The sequence below is a fragment of the Rhinopithecus bieti genome, unplaced genomic scaffold, assembly GCF_001698545.2.
Source record: "Rhinopithecus bieti isolate Rb0 unplaced genomic scaffold, ASM169854v2 scaffold_56174, whole genome shotgun sequence".
NCBI lineage: Eukaryota > Metazoa > Chordata > Mammalia > Primates > Cercopithecidae > Rhinopithecus > Rhinopithecus bieti.
In genome coordinates this window covers 4,272,450-4,288,885 of record NW_016824749.1, presented here as the reverse complement: position 1 = coordinate 4,288,885, position 16,436 = coordinate 4,272,450, and the positions used below count along the sequence as shown (strand labels likewise).

The window sequence follows — 16,436 nt, the reverse complement described above, 5'->3', positions numbered from 1 at the left end:
TATATATATATATATGCATACACATACACACACACACACACACATTTTTTTTTTTGAGACGGAGTCTGGCTCTGTTGCCCAGGCTGGAGCATAATGGCACAGTCTTTGTTCACTGCAACCTCCGTCTCCCTGGGTTCAAGTGATTCTCGTCTCAGCCTTCCGAGTAGCTGGGATTACAGGCACCCGCCACCACGGCTGGCTAATTTTTGTACTTTTATTAGTGACAGGGTATCACCATGTTGGTCAGGCTGGTCTCGAACTTCTAAACTCAAGTGATCTGCCCGCCTCGGCCTCCCAAAGTGCTGGCATTACAGGTATGAGCCACTGCGCCCAGCCAAGGAATGTTATGTCTTTCATAGAATGCTTAGCAATTGGGTTCAAGATGCTCTCAAACCTAACCTGCTTTTTCATGCTTATTGAAGGGATGCAAGGTGAGATACAGGAGAATTTGGCCTAATGCCCATCAAATTTCATGGACTGTATCAGATATTTGTTGGAGGCAAAATTTTCTATCAAACACATCAGAAGAAAGTAAGGCCTTTTTGGGGGAAACATGGTGAAATATGAAATACTGAAGTGTCCAACCTGCGGGCTGGACTGTTCCGGTGTTTTTTTTTCAGAGTAAGATCTTTCATATGACAGTGAGTAAGCTGACCTTCTTCTGTGTAGGTTTTATTTTCCTTCCAATAGCGGACAGGGTCTGGCAGTGCACTGCCTGGTATTTGATCTGGCTTAAGAGAACTTTAGGAGGAATAAAACATGTTAAATAAAAGCATGTGGTTTTCTCAACTCTCATTTAGAAAAGTTTTCCTAATTCTCAGTCATGATTGACCTCAGATCCCCAGCCTCCGGGGAGGAAGTGTGTTTGGCACTGTTGCTTAAGCGTCATGGCAGACAATGCTTGATGCTCTCCAAACCCATTCTCTTCTTGGTCCTCAGTAACGGGGCCATTTTGGATAAAGACCACATTTCCTGAGTTGTAGCTGGATGTGCTCATGTCATAAGCTAGGACTGAGGGGATATATGCAATTTCTGGGACGTGGCCTTCAAGGCAGAAGGTGTAATCTCCCATCTTTTCTCCTTACTGTTGGTTCATGTGAGAAGGGAACTGCTCGAGCTGCCACCTGGGACCCGTAGTGGAAGCTTCTCTCTGTGGATGCCGATGAGCCAACATCAAATGGAACCTCCTGGGTTCTCTGATGACTGTGGGGCCACCATACCAGTCCCTTCATTTATGTGTAAGAACAATATATTTCTACCTAGTTTAAGCTACAATTATTTTGAGTTTTCTGGGACTGTGCCTACCCCAGTCTTGACTAATCAGGGGTTCACTACATATCAGAGCTCTTAGAGAAAAAAAAAAAAACCCATTTAGCTGTTAGAATGATGTGGGTAATAACAGCTGGAAAGAGCACGGGAACATATTAGCAACAATTGGGGCTGATTTCATGTTGAAAACTGTGCCCCAGGGATCCCCTTCTGATGGGATTGCTTTAGGGTGATGAGACTTCCTTGTGGGACCACAACCGCTGAGTTACTCGGAAGAAACCCAAGGAAGAACCTCTCACCCTCCTCACGGAGCTTCCGCTGCAGCTGGAGGCCACAGGCGGCAAGTCTCTTGCAAAATAGTCTCTTGGATGGAAATGGAGCCTCGGCTTACAGAGAGGCTGAGATTTATACTTTATTTATTTATTTTTTTTGAGACAGAGTCTCACTCTGTCGCCAGGCTGGAGGGTAGTGGCACCGTCTCGGCTCACTGCAAGCTCCGTCTCCCGGGTTCAAGCAATTCTCTGCCTCAGCCTTCCAAGTAGCTGGGATTACAGGCACCTGTCACCATACCTGGCTCATTTTTGTATTTTTAGTAGAGACGGGGTTTCACCATCTTGGCAAGACTGGTCTTGAACTCCTGACTTTGTGATCCACCTACCTCAGCCTCTCAAAGTGCTGGGATTATAAGCATGAGCCACCGTGCCTGGCCGATTTATACTATTTTTTGTTATAAAAAATCATTATTTTAAAAGCAGATGCTCAAAAGACTGCGGGAAATATTGGATTCAGATTTACACACTAAATATAATTTATGTATCTTTCAGTCATCTGTAATCTATAAAGTGGTAGTAACTTTTACGTTTATGGAAGATTTTGGATTGTATTTACTTTTATGGAGATTTTCATTGTCTTAGAAAACACTTTAAAAGAATGAAATTGCACTGACTTAATGGTTGACAGGGGTTGATAAAAATGTTATTACAATGATTTCATGCATGCTACACTATGTCTATTAAAACATTACTAAAAGTTTATTTTCTCTTTGCTTTCAGTACTAGGTTATTGCTTTTCTTTACAATGAGCATCAGCATTCTTGAAATGGAAGAAATGAAAAGGCCTCAGACTCAGATTGGCACAGTAACTGGGTCAGATGTGGAATTAAACTATAATGGCCTAAAATTTCAAGTTGATTCAATTTGTACTTAAATGTACAAGCACCAATAACTTCAATGAATATGTTCTTTCAATGACTACAAAATAGATTTATCAGGTTTAAAAGAACTCAGTGGGAGATTCAAAAATCAAGATTTGCTCCTAAATAGGAGATAAAATAGAGAAAAACCACTTGGATTTGCTGGAGTTAGAAGTATTTCATGTGGTTATTAAAATATTCTTTTAAAACATAGTTGTTGTGAATACCTCCATCCTCTCACGTCATTCTGCAAACAACTGAAACCTAAAATATTCTTTAGGAATTTGGTTCTTACAGAAGAGTAAACCTTTCTAAATTCTAGCTTTGTCCTGATGCTACAATGGTGTGTCCTCCATCTTTCTAAATTAGATAACCTAGATTCTGAGGCTATTTTCCCTCTTATTGATTAAGCTTAAAAACCAAAGAACAAGTTAAAAAAAAAGACAAGAAATAAATACCTTGGCCTTAAAAATAAAACCACGGAAAGAAGAGAAAAAAAGAGAAATTCTTAGCCTTAGGCATCATATAAAGTGACATTATTTAAAACATTTCCTAGTTATTTTCTGCCAGCTAAGGAAAAAACCTCAAAGAGCAAAAAGCAATGAAAGTGTTTCATTTTTTAGAAAGTTCCTGTCACACCTAACAGGAGCACATAGACAGACTGTGTCAGCAAACGGGTTTGGTGACAGTAATTCTGAGATTGCATAAATGGCACTTCCTCATACAGAACCTTAGCTGTATCAGAGTCCTACATTTTTACTTTCAATTCAAAAGATTGAATGTGAGGGTGAGTTATTATTTGAAGTCTGTCACCTTTTTTCCAAAGGAAAATGTTTTAGGATCATTCTGAACATAGGAGGAAAACATTTCAGTGATGGACTAATTTCATGCTGTGGTTGTCATTAAATCTCTTTCCAAGGCCAGTCATTAATTTTGTTAAAATCATTTTTTTAAATGGTATCTTTAGGTAAAATACCAGCGGAACTGTCAGCCTGCAAGTCTCAGAGATGGATGCTTTGTCAAGTGCTACAAAAGGACGATCCTTCCCACATCCTCATGAATTTACGTCACTTTTGTGGAGGAACAAGGTTCAAGACAGTCAATGACAAAGATCATCCTGTCTCCAGGCTCTGCTGAACCTGCCGATGGGTGGGAAATGAAGGGAGACAATGAGTCCACTGAGAGGTGATGGAGAATGACATGCACTGAGCTGAGATGCCTTTTAATGTGATGGTTCTGATGCTGATGTTTAACTAAAACAAATCTAATCATTACTTTTTATGGGGATGTACATTTTAGTTTGTTTTTCTCCTCAATCTGGCGATAGCTGCTATGCAAATATATCTTTTAAATGTTTGGATAGAGGCCATGCCAATGATGTTAAAAGTTAGCAATCAGGATTTATATAACTTCGTAGGTCTTGTGAGAGGGCGCACATCTGAGTGCATACATCTTACTAATTAAGCTCATTGAAGACATGCAATAAACCACACTCAAGATGCAGTTACCTTTAATTTTGGTGGGTTGATCTTCTGTTGATAAGAATATTTAGGGAGGAGAGGAGGTGAGCAGGGCTGAGAAAGTGTAGAGTCCAGGTCAGACACAGAGGCGAAGAGAGCATGAAATGGAGGGGAGGAAAGCAGGTGGCTGGGAAAGGGTGTGGTTGCTTGCTCTCCCGAAGAAAATGACGGTGGCTTCAATATCAAGGAAAGATAAGAGGCAATTATGCTTCTCAGAATGAGGTTACATGGTCTTTACAGAATATCCTTTCAACTTCGATCATTTTAAAGTTACCAATAACCTTGGGAAGTTATATTTATGACAGTTTTTTTTTGCTTTGAAACCACTAACTTCCTCTTTTGAATTTGATCCAAAATCCCCAGTGGGTATGATCAGTGTAATTTTTCGGATGTGGGTAGCTGGAGATAGAAACACCTACATTCTATCATTTTATCATACGTTTATATGATGGCTCCTTCTAAAAGTGAAGGAAAAAAGTATTTAAAACCCTGCCACAACGGTAACTTGTGTGTAAAGTAGGTCGTCAACTATCAATAGTCAGTTTGTCACAAAGCTGGGGAAGTGGTGGCTCCGCCTGCAGGGTGTGAGCTGGGGCTGGGTTGAGCCGGCCTGGGGGACTGTCTGCAGCAAAGAGCACCGCCTGTCAACAAAGCCATACATCTAATCACACCTTCAAATTGACTGAATTGAAAGGAAGATTCTTACTGAAATAATTGATGTGGAGACACGTTTGACTCATTGCAATGAATTATCTATCTGTTATTAAATAAGGTGTAGGCATGGCCAGGTTATTCTGAAATAGAGGAACTATGAAAGAATTTGACTGGGATAGCGGCACCATAGGAACCATCCTCTCTATTATTTCATAATTTCCATAATTGCCAGTCATTATACTTGCTTCTTAATTCACAGGGTACATTTGAGGGATCAAGTTTCTTTCTTTTTATTTTTGAAATGGAGTTTTGCTCTTGTTGCCCAGGACAGAGTGCAATGGCACAATTTCAGTTCACTGCAACCTCCGCCTCCCAGTTTGAGGCAGTTCCCCTGCCTCAGCCTCCCGAGGAGCTGGGATTACAGACACCCAACACCATGCCTGGCTAATTTTTGTGTTTTCAGTAGAGATGGGGTTTCACCATGTTGGTCAGGCTGGTCTCGAACTCCTGACCTCAGATGATCCACCAGCTTTGGCCTCCCAAAGTGCTGGGATTACAGGTGTGAGCCACCGCACCCGGCCTCAAGTTTCTCTTTTTTTGAGATGGAGTCTCACTCTGTCATCCAGGCTGGAGTGCACTGGCATGATCTCAGCTCACTACAACCTCCTCCTCCTGGGTTCAAGTGATTCTCCTGCCTCAGCCTCCCGAGTGGCTGGGATTATAGGCACCCGCCACCATGCCTGGCTAATTTTTGTATATTTGGTAGTGACGGGGTTTCACCGTGTTGTCCAGGCTGATCTCAAACTCCTGACCTCAGGTGATCCACCCGCCTTGGCCTCTCAAAGTGCTGGCATTACAGGCTCGTTTTTTGTTTTAAGAGAGAGGTTTGCAAGCTAAAGTTTCTGGATATTTTCTGCTTTTGTTGATTAAAACCATTGTTCAAGTTTCTTTGTAACATGTACCCAATTTTTAAGTAGTCAACGTAAAGTGAACACGAAGAGAACGACCTCTTTAGAAAATCGAAAGGGGACAGAAATGCTGTTTTTCTTTTCTGTTGTCTTTGTTTATTATTATCATTACTATTTTGGCAAAGTGCCATTATGTCAAAGGTATGGTGTATAGTTTCTCATCCTGGAATAGGACAAATTTCTGGGCATCAATTTCCTCTTCTCTAAAGTGGGGATGAAAATATCACACACCTCACTGGGTTTGATGATTAAAGATGTAGAGTTTTTACAACAGTGTCTGATACTCAGTAAGAGCTCCACTATTAGCTATCATTAATATTGGAAGATTACAAAGACTATATCAATTACAAAGACTTTTAAAATACAAGTTTATGGTCCTAAAGAAATAATGGGATAATGGAATTATATCACATATTTACATCATTTAATTAAATGTGGTGTGTTTTCAAACACCCACTCCACCCCCAGCTTATATAGTGTTTGTGTTTTTTGTTAAAAAGACCTGTTAGGCAGTGTCAAAATAGATATTTATTAATATGATTAACTGTAATAGCTAATCATAGTAAGGCCGGTTAGTTCTTCAGGAATTAGGGAAAATTAAAATACCTCATTACTGGGTTTTGTTGCACTGCTGTCCTCCTTGGGGATCCTAGGATCTGTGGGGGCGGCTAGAGGGTGTTTTAAGCAGTGGGGTTTCTCCTCCTCCTCCTCCTCTTCAATGTGCAGGCATGGGGTCCCCTCTGACCCATCGTGGCCACACCACCAGGCGTCTCCTTCCTGAGGTTCTGGCAGCCCTCTCTGGATGCCTGACACAGTCCCCTCATAGATGCCCTCATCTTCCTCTCCAATGACGGGAAGGGGTACAGGCAAGGAACCCACGCTGGTGCACGCAGAGGCCACAAACTTATCCCCTAGGACTTCTGACGCCTTTTTAGGGTCTGAGAAGCCCCTTCTCATTTGTCTCAACTCTGCAAACTTGCTTTGAGTTGTCGTTCTGGGATCCCGAAGAGGCTCTGCATGGTAAGGCTGGGCTGCAGCCGAGGCCGCGCCCGCGTGAGTGGAAGGTGATTCGGCAGGTGCAGTCGCTGGGGGCAATGGGAGGAGGACAGCAGGTTCCTCCTTAATTTCCAGAATGGCGTCCTCTAGGAGGGTTGGTTTGGCTTGGTCAGCAGACAAGGTTAAAGCACCAAGCTTCTCCAATTCACCCAAGAAGTTGTCCAGGAAAGGAGGTGGTGTTGGGGCCAAAGGGTTTGCTGGTGGACATGAGGCTGTCAGGGACAACCAGCCCTGGCCAGTTCTCTGGAGAGCTCCTTTATCTGAGCCAGGTGAGGCTTTGTGGGTGGGAGGAGGGGCTGCTTCACTGGAAGCCAGCTTGGAAATGAGCACGGATTATGAAGTTAAGAAAAAAATAAATGAAGAAAATAATAATAATGCATCAAAACATAGAGATGGAGAAATGCAGAAAAGATGTGCTGGTGAATACGAAAATAATTTTATGTTTAACATAGACAGATTTGAAGACATTTAGAAGATATCTAGATTTGAAAATATTTTGCTGAAATTTAAATACATAAAATTGTTTATGTTAATTAGAAAAGTTACTTCACAAATGAAACTCTACTACTTTTGGAAGGGGTCTTAAATGTCAAACAAGATAAAGATGATATAGAGATTACCAGGACAGTAAAACCTTAGAGGTTTATTTTTATTTTTATCTTGTTTTTTAAATTTTTTTTTTTTTAATTTTTTTGAGATGGAGTCTCACTGTGGCACCCAGGCTGGAATGCAGTGGCACGGTTTTGGCTCACTGCAACCTCCACCTCCTGGGTTCAAGCGATTTTCCTGCCTCATCCTCCCAAGTAGCTGGGACTACAGGCGCCTGTCACCATGCCCAGCTGATTGTTTGTATTTCTAGTAGAGATGGTGTTTCACCATGTTGGCCAGGCTGGTCTCGAACTCCTGACCTCATGATCCACCCTCCTCGGCCTCCCAAAGTGCTGGGGTTAAAGGCGTGAGCCACGGCGCCTGGCTCTTAAGAGATTTAATAGTTTATTTACTTTAAACCATGTTGAAAAGATATTACAGGTTTCCAGATACTGATTTAGTAGTATAAATGACTCCGAAGAAATGTTAATGCAGAATGAAAACTAACAGTTCAGTCTTTTTATTTCCTGTATGTGTAGTGTTCTCTTTTCCTACAGTATAGCCCAATCTTTTAAACTTTGACAATTTTCTCACTTATGTTTGCAAGGTGATATATTAACAAATTTCTAAGTGAATAAGTTCTGAAAAGCATGTTTCAAAGACAGGAACCCATGATCAGAATGACACTGAGCTTACATAACTACAGCTTCAAAGTTTGAAAGAATCCAAAGTAAATGTTTACATAGGAAGAGCCCGTCTGATGCTGATGGGAGAGAGAACTTCTGGTTAAGCTCCCGTTCTCTTTCAAAGCTTGGCATTTATGTAAATCGGAGGAGGTACGATTTATGAAGCTTAGTCTCCTGAAGTAAAAATATACTTCTATATATGTAGTATTACTGATGTATTTTGGATATGGTAAATGATACAATGAATTTGAAATTTTATGCAAAGTGATTAAAAGTAGTTCTAATAAATATATACACCCCATATGTACTCATAAAAATTAGAAATTAAAAAATGTAGTTCTAGAAGTGCCATTGACTAACATGGGAATACATTTATCTGCCCTTGTTGGACTACAGAAAACGCCACCTGCCGTACCTGCTGTGCCTGCTGTGCCTGCTGTGCCTGCTGTACCTGCTGCACCTGCTGCACCTGCTGCACCTGCTGTACCTGCTGCACCTGCTATGTGCATAAAGGCCTTGAGAAGGCTTTCACTTTAAGTCTCTCCAGGGAGATGCCTTTGATTTGGAAAGACAAAAGTCTCCCAAAAGATTCTGGAGATACATTTTCCAGCTGATAGTTTAGGATAACACTTTACACAGGGAGCCAGCCCTTTTGCTCCTGGGGCCTTAGTGTGCATAAGTGGGTGATGCATTTCCCACTTAACTTTTGACTCCTGTGTCCTATAGTAAGAACGGGGTATTAATTAGATTTATTTAGTTTTTTCTTTTTTTTTTTTTTAAGTCATCTTATCATGGGATGACATAAAGGTCACAAAATTCATGTGAGCATCTTAAAACAGGATTCAGGACCCAGATTCTGAGCCGCTGACTCACAGACTGCACGTGTGGTTTGTGCCTGGATAGACAGCCGCTCCTCTTAAGTCCTGTAGATGTTGAGTTTTCAATGAGATATAAACAACTCAAGTCTTATTCAACAGTCTACAGAAGTTCCTTTACTGGCTAGAGTTCTAGTTTATACCCTTTGTTATATAACACAAAAGTTTTCAGTAGTTAGATTTGTAAAGTCTGTGAAATATATAATAATTTCAGATCGTCAAGTTTCCACTTTCACTTTCTATGATGCCAGGAATATTATGTGGATGAGAAAGAAGGATCTTAAATTCCCTTGTCGTTACTGCCACCATCACCACAGCTATCTGATGCTGTGAATACTCTAGTGTCATCACCACCACAGTCACCAAAATACATGTTAGCAGGTTAAACTGCTTAGCTTTACGACGGACTCACTTATACCGAAAGCCAAATTAAGCATCCTGGTATAACTATATCACAAAACTCTACCTATAATACAAAAACCACACAATTATTTTGTTTTCCAAAAGCATTAAAAGCAGAAATATCAGAAAGAAAATCAACTTACATTTTAGTCTCCCCTAAGACAAAGACAGTACGTCAAGAAATGTGATTTAAATGTGTCAACAGAGTGGTTCATAAATTATTAATGAGTTCTCTGTTTGTAAATATCAGTTAGAAAATAGGTTCTGTAGCATTTAGTATATTTTGGATGTCATCATTTATAAATACATTATATTTATCTTTCTAAAAATGATTGTCACTGCTGGGACGTTTTCTTCATTAAGCCTGTGACATCACAGCATGGATTACCAGTTGGGATAAAACCATTAAGTATTTCTTTCAAATTATGGGCATAAGCTTCTCAACATATTTTTTTTTCCCAGCAGTGAGCCATAAAAAACTAGTTATTAGTGAAATTTGTACATGCCTCATGTTTAAAATCTGGTATTATTTTAAAAACTTGAAAATACATTCAACTACAGTTAAATTGTATTCACATCAAAGATGAAAACATTGGGATCAAAAATGTTATATTGCCATTGTTAATTAGGACATATGGAAGAATTTGTTTGATGTTTAATGAGCTTATGCAGATACATGATTTTCTTCCTTACAACATTTTATTTTAAGGTACAGTTGCTTTGAAATTTCTGAGATAGCTCTTTCAAGATGACTGAACGGTGGATAAGACAAATATATGCATGAAGAGTCTCATCTTTTCTCGTTATCAGTAGAAAATACTGAAGAAAGCATGCTGATCTGTAAATGCTAAGCTCTGGTAATGAAGTGAATATTCTTAAGAAGATTCTGGAAAACTTTATAATCAAGCAAACAAAATTGGATACTACCAAACTGTTCCATATATCCATGAATACAGGGTTGAGGGTAATTATTTGCAACTGAAACTCAGTTTTCAAAGAGGATCACAATAAATACAATGCTCAGACTTAACTCTTCTGAAGGAAAATGACTCTCTTGAGATAGCAGATTCTTAGATCATTTCCTCACATAAAATCCTTCTCAGGCTCATTTTCAAGGAGTAGTTTAGGTCACTGGGATGCTATCTTGAAATAGTCTTTTCACTGGAGCATGAAGTGACTTCACACTTTACTAACGTCTGAGAAGCTGATTTTATTTTACCAGCTCTAGACGGTTTGGTTTTTCACGTCCCAGCCTTGATCTCAATTAAAATAATTAATAAATTTTGCAACTTAATACATTTTTTGAATGTTGGGAAGGACTTAAAACATTTTGGAAGTAATTGGCAATTTAAAGTTTTATTCTTAGAGGTTAATGAGAAAAAAAATCCTAAACGTCATACATAAAAGAATATAATTCAGCAGAAAATAGGAAAAAATTTCACATTGTGAGTGAAATAGCTTTTTTACATTCACCAATTAAAGAAGCAAAGTCTCTTTTAAATTGCATATTGAGAAAGATATTCATCTTTATCCCACTCAAGTGAAACAGTAGACCTGGCATGTAACTGTCCTAAAACTGATAAAACAAACTTGAGGACTTACAGTAACCTACAACATTTTCATTTAAACTAATAAACAAATGGACTTATAGACTCTAATTAAAAATTTTTGCTCTAGCTCACTTTCCATATAAAAAGCTTGTATAGATTTGTCAACCTAATAGCCAGGTGTTCTCGTGATATGCCATTTTGAGATATACATAGTATTTTGTGTTGTATATATTTATATTTCAAATTATAAATCATAATTGTATATACATGTGTGTATATAATTGTATTTATACATAAAGATCATATTATATACATACAATTTACATATCTAAAAATGAAACTTTAGAAAAAAATTATTTCAGAAAACATTTATGTACACAGGAATACGGATATATGCCATAGAAGACTTTATGATATTATTGTTTTCTCTTTCTCTTTTGATATTTTAACTTGAAAATGAAATGAGCAAAATTAATCATTAAATCTTTATGCCAGTACCTATTTGAGGAAAAACTGAATTATATTTACAGACGCGGCACTCACACATGTAGAGACATAGTATATAAATCTCTTTCTCTGCAATAGATGCGATATTCTAATCTAATATCCTAAAATCACATACCGATTATCTTACTCGGAGCTCCCAATATTACATGAACATGATAGAGTATGTTCTTACCTTATTTGAGCTCAAGCTGTGAATCCTATCACTAGAATAGCTGTGGGGTATTGGAGGGTCGGGGTAATCCTCAGCACCTTTTGTGTTCTTCTTGACGACCTCCACATAGGAAACAGGGAAGATGCCTTGTCTGTTGGTTCCTGGGATTTTACCTTCATACCAGTTTTGATCAACTCTTTTAAGAAGAATAACTCTATCTCCCTGTGATGAATACGAGAAACATGTATTAGAAACAGAGATAGAATAACATGAAAATATAATTGTCAATGTTTTCTATGAAACAATAGGTTTCCATTTGGGAAGGTGCTGGTGCTTACTAGAAAAATACACATTCTCAACATACATGTAATTAAATTGCTCATTCAGGACATTAGAATCTACCCTAAGGATGCCTGGTTAATGTGAATGGGTTTATACTTGTTCACGCTAGTATTGTGTGAAATTATTTGTCTAAGTTATTTCAAAAAGCAGAATAGTGTAAAAGGCAATGTCTCAATGACAATAGGGTTATTTTATCTCTGGCAGATTCGGTGCATTGGCCTTCTGTAGGAAGAGCTTCAGAAAGTGCACCACAGCTCGCTGTGAGTGTGTGTCTGAAGTGGTTACAGAAAACACCTCGAGAAGGGAGAATATCGGATGGCACATCGTTTTCTTTTTTTATTTATATTATATATATATATATTTTTTTTTTGAGAGGGAGTCTCACTCTGTCACCCAGGCTGGAGTGCAGTGGCGTGATCATGGCTCACTGCAACCTCCACCTCCTGGGTCCAAGCAATTCTCTTGCCTCAGCCTACTGAGTAGCTGGGATTATAGGCACCTGCCACCATGTCCGGCTCATTTTTTTGTATTTTAGTAGAGATAGGGGTTTCACCATGTTGGTCAGGATGGTCTCGAACTCCTGACCTCAAATGATCCGACCACCTTGGCCTCCCAAAGGTCTGGGATTGCAGGTGTGAGCTACCACGCCCAGCCCATTTTCTTCTTTAATCTACATGCCCTAAGTAGTGACAGGGTGAACTAAAGGGATGGGGAAAGACAGCACCCTAGGATATCAATAGCTGTGACAAGACGGGCATTCCCCTGGCCTTCACCCTGACAATGTAAACCCAGCATTCGTCCAAGTAGCTGGTGACCATTCCATACTTGTCGTTAAATATTTGAATAGAACCCTTGGCTTTCACAACAATAGAAGTTTCTACAATCACGATTCCTTCCACCTGCAGTGACCCAGTCAGTGCCACAGAACTCAGTTTAAACTTGAACTCAAAACTACATGCAGCCTAGAAATAGGCAGGCAAGTTGATGCTACCGGGCAAAAACTGCAGCTGCATTCAGCAGGTGATACAGAGGCTTGGCAGCGGCACCTGACGGTGTGATGGAGCTGAAACAGTCGTTGATCTCAGCCCAGTAGGGCACCCTTCTTCAGGTGCTACCCAAGAAGAACTCAGACCTTGCGTAGCATTTGAAAGTAAGTTCTCTTTGTGTCAAAACACTGGATGGTTGATTTTGTGTGCTTCACCACCACTGAGCAGCACATACTCAAGAAAAGTCAGTCTCAGGCCTGGTGCAGTGGCTCACGCCTGTAATCCCAGCACTTTGGGAGGCCAAGGCGGGTGGATCATGAGGTCAGGAGTTCGAGACCAGCCTGGCCAACATGGTGAAACCCCGTCTCTACTAAAAATACAAAAATTAGCTGGGTGTGGTGGTGGGTGCCTGTAATCCCAGCTACTTGGGAGGCTGAGGTGGGAGAATCGCTTGAACCTGGGAGGCGGAAGTTGCAGTGAGCTGAGAACACACATTGCACTCTAGCCTGGGTTACAGAGTGAGATTCCATCTAAAAAAAAAAAAAAAAAAAAGAAAAAAGAAAAGTCAGTCTCCCAAAATCTGAAAATTGCACTGATTTTCTAGTACTCCAAGAACAGGCAGTTGCTAGGCTCCTGTGTGAGCTGTAAGAGGCATTGGTGAAGCCTTTCTGTAGAGTATGGAACAGGAGACAGAGTTCACGTAATGCTCTGTGGTTCTCAGGCTGGGTGGGGCAGCCCAGAGGGTAGGAAAGGAGGAATCGGCTGATGATGCAGAATTAGGACTGATAGGAGAGAACGAGACAAGGTTCTGCCAGGAGCAGAACAAACCAGGACTGTGGTATTGCCCTTCATCGCACCTGGCTAAGAATTTCACTAGTAGGCGTGGGAAGTCCTAGAGCCACTCTAAATATTACTATCTTGCCTGTGTTGTGTGCAGAGGCAGTTACCTCAAACAAATATATGTCATGTTTAGAAAGCAATAAAAATAGTTCATTTATCATTCTCAGTTATGTAAAGTAGCAAGAAGAAGAGTTTGTTTGTTTGTTTTTGAGATGGAATCTTGCTCTGTTGCCCAGGCTGGAGTACAGTGGCACTATCTCGGCTCACTGCAACCTCTGCCTCCCGGGTTCAAGCAGTTCTCTGCCTCAGCCTCCCAAGTAGCTGAGACTACAGGTGTGCACCACCACACCCAGCTAATTTTTGTAGTTTTAGTAGGGATGGGGTTTCACCATGTTGGCCAGGCTGGTCTTGAACTCCTAACCTTGTGATCCACTTGTCTTGCCCTCCCAAAGTGCTGGGATTACAGGAGTGAGCCACCAACGCCCGGCCTCGAGTCTTTTGATATTATTAAGAAGAGATACTAGGATTGGATGGGCTGCTAGAGAAATTTGGGTCAATTATGAGACCCAAAGAAGGAGGATCCAGGGAAGAGCACTGCACAGACAGTTCTTAAAGCAGCTCCCCCAAGAGGAAGGATTTTCTTCACCTAGGACCATTCCTAGATTCCAAGATAGAGGAAGAGAAGGATTGGATTATCTTGTTTTAAAAGATTGAAAATAAGGCAGCAAAACAACAATATTTTGAAGCGTATCGAACCGCTTTTTCCTTTTGTGCTCCCGAATGTATAAGTCCTCAATTTTTCAGCCCCATGCCCAGTTGCCCGGACTGAGCCACAGAAGGAGAAGCCTCGTATCCCTCAGGGAACTCCTCGGAAAGGACACAGGGATCAGCAGGGAACCGTGACTCTGGGCTGCCTTAGGGAGTCCTTTGTAGAAAATAGGGCTGACATGAAAATGTCTAAAGAAAAAGATAACCTATTTTTGTTTTGAAAATATGCAGCCTTTTCAAACACACTGACGGAACAACAACAACAACAACAACAACAACAACAACAACAACAAGCAGCTGGGCTACCTTTCTCAGTGACAGCTCCACGTTTGTGTCTGCGTTGAAGTTGTATTTGGCTACAGCTTCTCCGATTTCTCCGGGCTGGGCTGGCGGAGGTGGTCTCGCAGGCTGTGCTTTCTCAGGAGGTGTGAGTTTCTGTGAAGGAAACAGTCATCTAGTCTCAAATCCGTGGTGACCTTCCAAACCACCACTATCCGAGAGAGAAAGGCAGAGCGCTCACCTCTACGTATGAGATCGGAAAGATGCCCACTCTCCCGTGGTGTTCTCCCTCATACCAATTTTGATCGATTTTCCTGAGGATGTAGACGGTATCTCCTTTCTTAAATGACAACTCCCTGGAAGAAACACGTTGACACGGTCTTCTTGTGATGTACAGCAATAATTCTGAAGATCAGCACCCTCGCTAGATCTGCATTTGTTTGGCAAATACACTTACAACATTAAAAATCCAATTTGTTTTTGAGTTGAGTCCGATTAGATAAGAATGATCCTTGCAAATTCTTAGAATGCACTTAAAACATTATAACTTTAGAAATGATTTCAAAAAGAGTAACATTCCATTGGATATAAATCACAGACAGATTAATATGAAGTTTAAAGGAGGGGACAGACTCTCGCTACTTTATCATTAGTTCAGAAAAGAGGCATTTTGAAGCTTGGGAAAATGATGGAATAGTTCTGCACGGAATTTTCTTTTGTCCTGAAGCTAGTTGGCTAGTTAGTTACTAGCCCCCCAGCCCCTTTTGACGTACTGAAGCTTACATGAAGGAAAACAAATCTCATGTAGCCTCAGAATAGAAGTGCCAACACCAGAACAAACTTTATTTGTGGATCTTTGAAGTTGGTTGACAGATATTTTAATAGAATATCTTGATAAGGAATTTATTTTGTGTAACAGAAAAGATCTTATGTTTTAAATTTTCAATGGGGCACAAAGAATGTGTTTTAAGGGCAAAGACATGCCAATGCTTGTCTTCTTTCTATCTTTTATTTATAAAAAATAAAATATTTTAAGACACTAACTATATTTTCCGTTTTGGCTGTTTCTAAGAAAACTGTAGGTATATTGGATTTGGGCATTTATAATTTTAAGTTATAATGACATTATTCATTTTGAATAATTCACACCTAAACTTATCACCTTCACTATATCAACTTTTCCTGGCTTAATCACCCAGGTGATTAGGTTGGTTCATTATTTTGCCTCCCCAATTATTCTTGGATGGAGGGCGATTAATTTGTATCTTCTCCCGAGAGCCTCGCTTTGAAACACATCTGCCTTCCCACTCCGGAATCTTCTGCATTGTTTTGTTCAGAATTTTCATTTCTTTAATCTTTTTAAAAAAATTTTGGTTCAGAATTTTCAGTTGGATAATTTATCGGTATATACCATATGATGGAGAGAGATTTATACCTGATGGAGAACACTTCTCATTGGTTAAAATGATTAATGGAAAAAATGGTGGCATATTAAAAGAATGATCACACATTTAGAAGTGCTAAAATCTTCACAATTGAAAATGTGTTAAATGTTCAGTAACCCTAAAAACAAAAAAGATTCACAGAGCTCTACATTCAAATACAGCGCTTCCTTCTTTTGTGCAAATGCCTAATACAAAAAACAGAAATCAAAGCAAGCTATTTAATGTTCACAACACAACAGTTTTATTTGTATCAGGTATGTTTTGCTTCCAGAAATGAGACTAGCTTTTTAAAATGTATATGTACATATGAATTAGAGGCAACCAAGTTTTTAAAGCTATGAAAAGGACTCTTTTGTAT

The 16,436-nt window shown here is 39.9% G+C and overlaps 1 protein-coding gene across 50 annotated transcripts in view; it reads right to left on the bottom strand.

Annotated features, from left to right (window-relative positions):
* The window catches only part of SORBS2 (sorbin and SH3 domain containing 2), a 235,415-nt gene that overhangs the window by 15,748 nt on the left and 203,231 nt on the right, over positions 1 to 16,436 (bottom strand). For 38 of the 50 annotated variants that reach the window (XM_017862581.1, XM_017862598.1, XM_017862588.1 and 35 more), the window contains 5 exons: positions 14,875 to 14,989; positions 14,661 to 14,789; positions 11,440 to 11,640; positions 6,210 to 6,974; positions 3,970 to 4,155 (listed from right to left, as the gene is read on the bottom strand). In XM_017862581.1, the coding sequence (XP_017718070.1) occupies positions 3,970 to 4,155; positions 6,210 to 6,974; positions 11,440 to 11,640; positions 14,661 to 14,789; positions 14,875 to 14,989 (1,396 nt within the window). The remainder of the gene's footprint in view (positions 1 to 3,969; positions 4,156 to 6,209; positions 6,975 to 11,439; positions 11,641 to 14,660; positions 14,790 to 14,874; positions 14,990 to 16,436) is intronic. The other 12 variants (XM_017862626.1, XM_017862629.1, XM_017862614.1 and 9 more) reach the window with 1 other exon arrangement.